The sequence below is a fragment of the Panthera pardus genome, unplaced genomic scaffold (genome assembly GCF_024362965.1).
Source record: "Panthera pardus isolate Hobbes unplaced genomic scaffold, ASM2436296v1 HiC_scaffold_13, whole genome shotgun sequence".
NCBI lineage: Eukaryota > Metazoa > Chordata > Mammalia > Carnivora > Felidae > Panthera > Panthera pardus.
Genome location: NW_026526688.1, coordinates 147,117,196 through 147,124,065, shown reverse-complemented (window position 1 = coordinate 147,124,065; position 6,870 = coordinate 147,117,196). Strand labels below are relative to the sequence as shown.

At 36.9% G+C, this 6,870-nt stretch overlaps 1 protein-coding gene across 1 annotated transcript in view; it reads right to left on the bottom strand.

Moving 5' to 3' along the window:
* Window positions 1-1,864: 1,864 nt before the first annotated feature.
* Window positions 1,865-6,870, bottom strand: part of GC (GC vitamin D binding protein) — a 31,319-nt gene continuing 26,313 nt past the window's right edge. Inside the window, exons 12-13 of the mRNA XM_053901494.1 lie at window positions 4,287-4,341; window positions 1,865-2,036 (exon numbers count right to left, since the gene is read on the bottom strand). Of these exons, the coding sequence (XP_053757469.1) occupies window positions 4,312-4,341 (30 nt within the window). The 3' untranslated portion in view covers window positions 1,865-2,036; window positions 4,287-4,311. The remainder of the gene's footprint in view (window positions 2,037-4,286; window positions 4,342-6,870) is intronic.

Here is a 6,870-nt window from a genome sequence, read left to right as displayed (position 1 = left end):
AGAAATACACAGTTTTATTTTATCATGGTGAGTATCTGGTTTCTGGAAGAAGGTGATAGGCAATGCATAAAAAACTGAGGATTATTTAATAGACACAAGTAAATTCAGCTATGGTTGACAGTAGATGGAAATTCAAAAGCATGTCTTTAACGATGAGAAGCACTTAGGAAGTAAGTGTAAGTTTTGGCAATATCTTCTCAAAAGACCTCTGCTTCCCATAAAGTGGAACAAATACAGGCATAATTATGCATATAAAGTCTAAAATTAAAATTCTTGCATTAGAACGATGGTGTATTTGGGTCAGATATGCTTAATATAAAAAAATAATGAAAAGTGTTCGGAATTGGCTGGAAAATCTATCCACAGGAGCCCTGAAAACACTACTTCAGCCCATCATGTAATACTTACTGAATACTTAGTGGTAAAAAAACACCCGGTGCTGGTCAGGCATAAAAATGCTTGACGAAAATTGACTTGTTTGTAGTGATTAATGAACATTTTGTGAATGTAATTTCTCAAATAAGAACAGTAGAATTTTCCAAGATTAAATTTACAGAGAGATAATTCTGGGTGACATCCAAAGAAAAAGGGGGTCTGTGGTTAAATTTAGGGAAAACTGAATTGTACACAGTAAATTGTGACTCTTCAAGGGAGCTAACCTAGATTGTTTCCAGAAGTAGTTTAGTTAAGGAACACATTCTTCAAGTATGCCCATTAATCTTGCATGGCATACTGGACCTTGAAAACGAAGTCTCTTCTTTATTGTTGCATTGGGCCATTCATTTGCCTTTTGGAGTTTCATTCTCTCATTTTTATCAGTGATGTTTACATATCAGAATTGGTTTTGAAACTTCAGCAAGGTACTTTCAGAAATGATAAAGAACTTTAAGAAATCTAAAATACTGCCTAAGTATGTAGCGTATAGTTGGTTGCCTCTTTTTTTTTTTTTCTTCATTGTATCTGAAGAACTCATTTGAGGTTAATTTCCTAACATTAGGGAATATTTGTGTAAGGTAGGACTCAACCTTCTACTGACACTGCAAAGGGACAGGCATTTTACTTCCCAGATACTGGCAGCTAAAGTCTTGAGCATTTGACCTTGACTTAGTTAATGAAATTCTCCCTGCTGGGACTTAGAATCTTGAGGAGTGACCAGGGATGATTCTGGTTAATGTGACTCCAGTTACATTTGCTATAAAATCTGTATCTCTACCATAGAACTCTATATCTACCATGAGATAAATGTAAAGTCCTTCAGGTAATTAATTATAAATATAGAAGTTTTCCTTGGCTTGTATTGGTTTGAGAGGTATTTATTTGAAAGGTATGATCTTTTTTTCAAAACTAAATATGTTGAGTTAGAACACCTTCACTTTCCCTGAGCAAAGAAAGCACATAGAAATATTCTCTACAGTGTACACATGATAAATTGGATTAAGCTGAAATCAGGTTTTTAGAATTTTGACCCAATAAATTGCTCTGAGAAGTCATCTTTAACAAAAACTTGTTCAGGCCACAGAGATTTTCTTTTTGCAAGGTAGATGTTACTTAATCCCATACAACCTGCACCTGGGAGCAAGGTTTTCTCCAGAAGGTGGTGGTGATGGTTCTTAAGGAAGTTAGTAATCCCAGGCTATTTATGATAGAAGCCTGGCTAACTTTTCCTTAATGGTACCTATTAGGCCTGAGGAGCAATTAAGGAATGGAACTTCGTGTGCTGGGAATTTGAAAGTGGATACTTAACGTTGTGAATCTTCTAGATATAGATAGAAAACAGGTGCTTGTAAGGTGGGGGCTGCCTATCTCAGCATTTTTGTGAAAATCACAGGGACAGTGCTGAAGATCAACGTGGTGACATCCTTGGTGACATTTATGATCTGCATTGTTTTTATTTTATAGCAAATTATCATACTTCTCATTGTATAAAGATACTGTAGTTAATAAAAAGCAGGAAGTATTCTGGTCTCCCCAGGAGCTCTGGTTTTGCTTAGGTAAGGTCATCAGATGTTGTTCCCAGGGTGGTTCCAGCACTAGATCTATGAGAACAAGGCAAATAAATGTTAGACGAACAGCTAATGGGCACAATCATAATACTGCTCAGCAGAAGTTTATAAGATCAGGTTATTTTTATGTTTTAAGAGAAACCTGTCTAGCATGACCCATATATCCACTGTGACCCACCTGATGGGTCCAGAATAAAAATGTAAGAAATTCCCAAAACCTGTACATAAGGCCATCACTGTTGTTATGCCAAGGTATATCATAGCTTTTCTTTTCTTCTTTGAACTAAGGATGTATGTAGCTTTGTGCTCTGAGAATGTTCTCTGCCATAGCAAAAAACACAGCAACCATGAGGCTTCTTAGTCATGGGATTGAGATGATAGTTTATTTTAGTAAAACACTTAGTGTAAGTTCTTATCAAATCCCCTTCTACATTGTAATGAGCCAAATGTGTCTCCGTTTTGATTCCCACCCCCCCCAAGATACTACAGCAGTTATACCATAGTTCTATTTGCACCGTGCAAGAAATTCTACCTTTCATTGTCCTGTGTGAGGTTATGTCTGAGGATGAGACAGACACACCTGTGTTTTCCTCACTTGTTTCTTTCAAAGTGTAAGCACCTGGCTATGCTGAGTTCTTAGGTTTCTCTCATGTAAGCACCTGCTGAGTGTAATTCTGGTAGTGCTTTCTACCCAACTTGAATCTTCAATGTGGACCAAATCCTTTATCTGTTGGCAACTTGGGGAACACCATTTCCAAAGCTGAAGGAAAAAGATAACTAGATTTATGGGATTTATTAAGAGACCATAATTCCCCAGTGAGACCTACAAATGTGGCCACAATCCATCAATTTGGGGGCTTGAAGAAAGAAAGTGATCAAGGGGACCACTAACTGTCCAGATGACAACTCAGGTTTACAATGGTTTTAGTTAATCAAATAGCATCACACTGTTGACTGGAAGACCTGAATCATAGGTGTCCTTGAGGATGAGAACACCTTGAGACAAAGGCTTCTGCTTCTCCAAGGCCAAATCTCTGACGAGATGAAGGCTTTCACTGAGAAGGCAGGCAGCGCTAGCCAGTTGGTTTAACAGTTGTAGGAACTGCTTCCTACTAAACAATATGTGCCACTTCTGTCTTGGAGAGCTGATGTGTTCTAGTAAGAGAAAAATCAAAAGAAAATGGATCTATTCTAGAGCAATTTAAAATCTGAAAAGCCTCTCTGGGGGAAACTTGTTTTAGTTTAGATTTACATCTGTAATAGAAGCAACTGTAGCAACTTTGCTAATAGTATTTCTTGGCATTTTATACACATCACCTCACCTTCATCGTTACAAAAATGCTGGGAGGAGCAGTTGTAATTTTCTTTTTACAAAAAAGTTAACCGAGCTTTAGGGGGTATAGATAACTTGCTCACAGAGATGGATAGTTGGAGTGGAGATTCTAATGTAGACTGGGTAATTCCCCAAATTTCTGTGACCACCACCCCCTCCATTGTACTGCCTCTGAGTGTTAATTTTCTTTTTTACTGTTTCAGATGCAAATAGTTTATATTGAAAGCCTGAATGTGGTAGAAGAATTTAATTTCCTTAGTCAATGGTTTTTGCTTCCACATCATTCTTAGGAATGTTGTCAGTAAATTAGCAAAATAAAAATCTTACAGTGGTGAAAAGCCTCAGTTCAAGTAAGGTCTGAGATAAACCCAAATGATTGTTTTCATCACTTTAAATCTCAGAAGTAATCTCTTTAAAATGAATATAATTAAATCTGGAGAGAATAATTTTGTTAATTTGCAGAGTTGAGGTCACCTTCAGTTTAAAGTATGGGGTTCTAGCTTCTGTTCTTAGCCTCTTCATGTATTTTTTAATGGGTAAAAATGTAATACTTAAAATAAGCGAGTGAGAATATTTCAAACATGCTTTAATTTGAAAAATGCCTTTCTCCTCCTAAGAGCCCTGTGGTCTTTAAGACTTGATGGACTCGGTCTTTAAATCTTTAAACTTTTAATTCATCAAAATCCCTGAAATGATCTCTGTGCTGTCATTACCTTAGATGTGAGGTTGTAATAGGTACGTATCAAGCTGGAGACCTGTTTTCTAGTCCTAGACAGGTCAGAAGTTGGTTGTGTATGCTTGTATAAGCTCTTTAACTTTTTCACATACTTAATATTTTCATCTGTAAAATCAGTTTGAATAGCTAACAGAAAGGAGACTATTCAAATGCTGATGTTTAAAATACATTATATAAATCTACATTCTTTGCTGCCTTCAAAAACTATACTTACCTAAGACAATACACATGCATCAGGACTATAGGGTATTTTTCATTTCAGCCTCAATCTGCAATGAAAAAAAAAAGTCTTCTAAGTCATAAAGTATTTTGTAGACTGTTGTAGATGGTATACAAAAATGTGAAACTTGCTTGGGGAAAAGATTCTTGTCAAAATGTCGTTTCATATTAAATTATTTATTGGCCATCATTCACGTTGGGTTTTATACTGTCTCTGCTCTTAAATTTACAGTGTCCCAGGAAAAACAGACCAGAAAAAAAGTCAATAGTTAATAAGATCTAATTATTGGGTGTGCACAGAGGACAAAGAGAAAACAGAAGAGCTTGAGTGTCAGGGAAGGACTCCCAGAGGAGGTGAGGTTTAAATTGTATCCTGAAACTTGAAAAATTTAGTCAGGATGAAGTAGAAGGATTAGGCAATAGGGGATGAGTCATAATGTGCAAAATCCTTGAGGTAAGAGCAAGCTTAAGGTAATTGAAAACTTGCAAATAGTTCAGGAGAGTAAAAGGAGGAAGAACAAGAAGTAATGGTAGATCTGACTGAAGGGGCAAAGGTCCAAACTCTATTTAAAAACAAAACAAAACAAAACTTTAGATGCAATGGAGAGCAATTATAGGAATGTATTAACTATTTGGTAGTTTACAAAGATTATTCTGATCTCTGTATAGAGATGAGGTTAGGTGTAAGAAAAGGAAGGGGGGGGGGGGATACAACCAATCGGGATGTTGTAATCCAGGCAAAGGATTGCCTCAATTTAAGTACCAGTAACTTAGAAGTAGATAGGGAGACCAAGATACTGAGGTGTTAGAATCCTAGAATCAGTAGGATTTGGAATTTGGACGAATATGGAAAACAGGTGAAATACAGGAGTATTTGTTATCTTAGACAGTGGGTGAATTGTGATATTCATAAGTTTAGGAAATACAAGAGGAGGTTTTTAAGGGGAAGATTTGGGGCACATTGAATTTGAATTTCTTCTGGAACAAGAGAGCCCCATAAAGTTGGATAAAATGCTCAGTGCTGAAGGAAGAGATCTTGGCCTGAAGGTAGGGATTTGGAGATTAAAGGCATGTTTTTGGATGAGAATGCTCAAGGAAAATGTACTATAAAGATCAAGGAAGAAAACTCTGGAAAGGAGGTAAAGGATGGCTAGAAGAGGACAGTATAAAACAGCATGAGAAGGGAAAACTAGAAGGACAAAAGGTAGAAAATGATGATAGATGCCAAAGAAATTGTTTCAAGAAGGAAGGAATAGTTGTGGGTGTCAAGTGTTTTTGCAGAGAAGGCTGGTAAGAAAAGGACTGAAAAACGTTGGTTAGATTTAGCAAGAAGGAGATGGTCAGTGTAATGTTATTGTTATGGTACCATCAGAAGTTCTGTGAAGAACTAAAGAATTAACAGGTGCGAGGAAAGAGAACATACTATTTCAAAAATCTTGGCTGTAAGGGGAGGAGAAAAGAAAAATAATGAGGGAGTAGTGTCTAAAATGTCTTATTTAAGGTCAGGAGAGAAGTAACTTTAAATTGGATGAAGCCAGTAAAAAAGGATTGTTGAAGCAAAATAAGTATAACTAATGGAAGAAGAGCAAGGTAGTGGGATGGGTGGCATTCAGATGGACAAAGCTGACCCAGCACAATTTTTGTTCAACTTCAGAAATAATTTTGGATTTCAGTCAATAATTAAGTCTTTTGGTATCTATACTTTGATTTTTTTATCATCATTAGCTAAGTTGGGGCTGAAGTCTATGACCATGCCTGGAGTGAGAGTAATGGACTGCAAAGGAATAAACATGATTTTCCTAACATCTGGTAATCTTTGCATATTTCCTTAGACCCATCTGTAAAAAGGAAATTAAAAATAGTACCTTTCACTTAGAAAGGTTTTAGATAATTTTATAAATACATGCACGTAAGGCTATTATCCTTCACATTTAATAATGGCTTAATAAATGCTGGCTATGATGTTGAGGATCATAAAAGCTACTTCTAAGAGCTAGGATAAGCTGTAGTGGATATGCCAGTCTCCCCTGTAGTATGGGCGAAAGAAAGGGGGAGGAGAGAGTCTGTCTCCTCCTTGCCTGGCTCCCACTTGGCCATTTGCGGTTGTCTTTGTTGTCAAAATTGTAATGACCAACTCCAGCATGTAACAGAGACTTTCTGAAACTTTCTGAAACCATATTTAATGCCCCTAGCACTCTGTTGGGATCTTAGAGGAGCATAGTAATGAGTTCTCAGAAGAATCCATGGTAGTGCCTGGACTGAATGATGGGTGGAGAGGAAAAAAATTACAGTCTAATTTTACAACTGTTTCTGCAGCTAATGAGCTTCTATGGGATAATAATAATAATATAATAGAACTAGTTCTGAGGGTACCACGGTGAAGCTAAAAGAAAATTACACTGGTGGCTATTTGCTGGTCATTTCAAGATCAGGGTGAGGGGTAGGGATAGGTCAACTCCTAATGTTAATTTAGTTTGGTTCAGAAGCCCCTTGGCCGTTCTTCTAGTGGCTGTGCCAAGTATATTTAGAATGGCAGATAGAGGCAGATCCCTGGATATAAATGACTTTGGAGTCAGTGT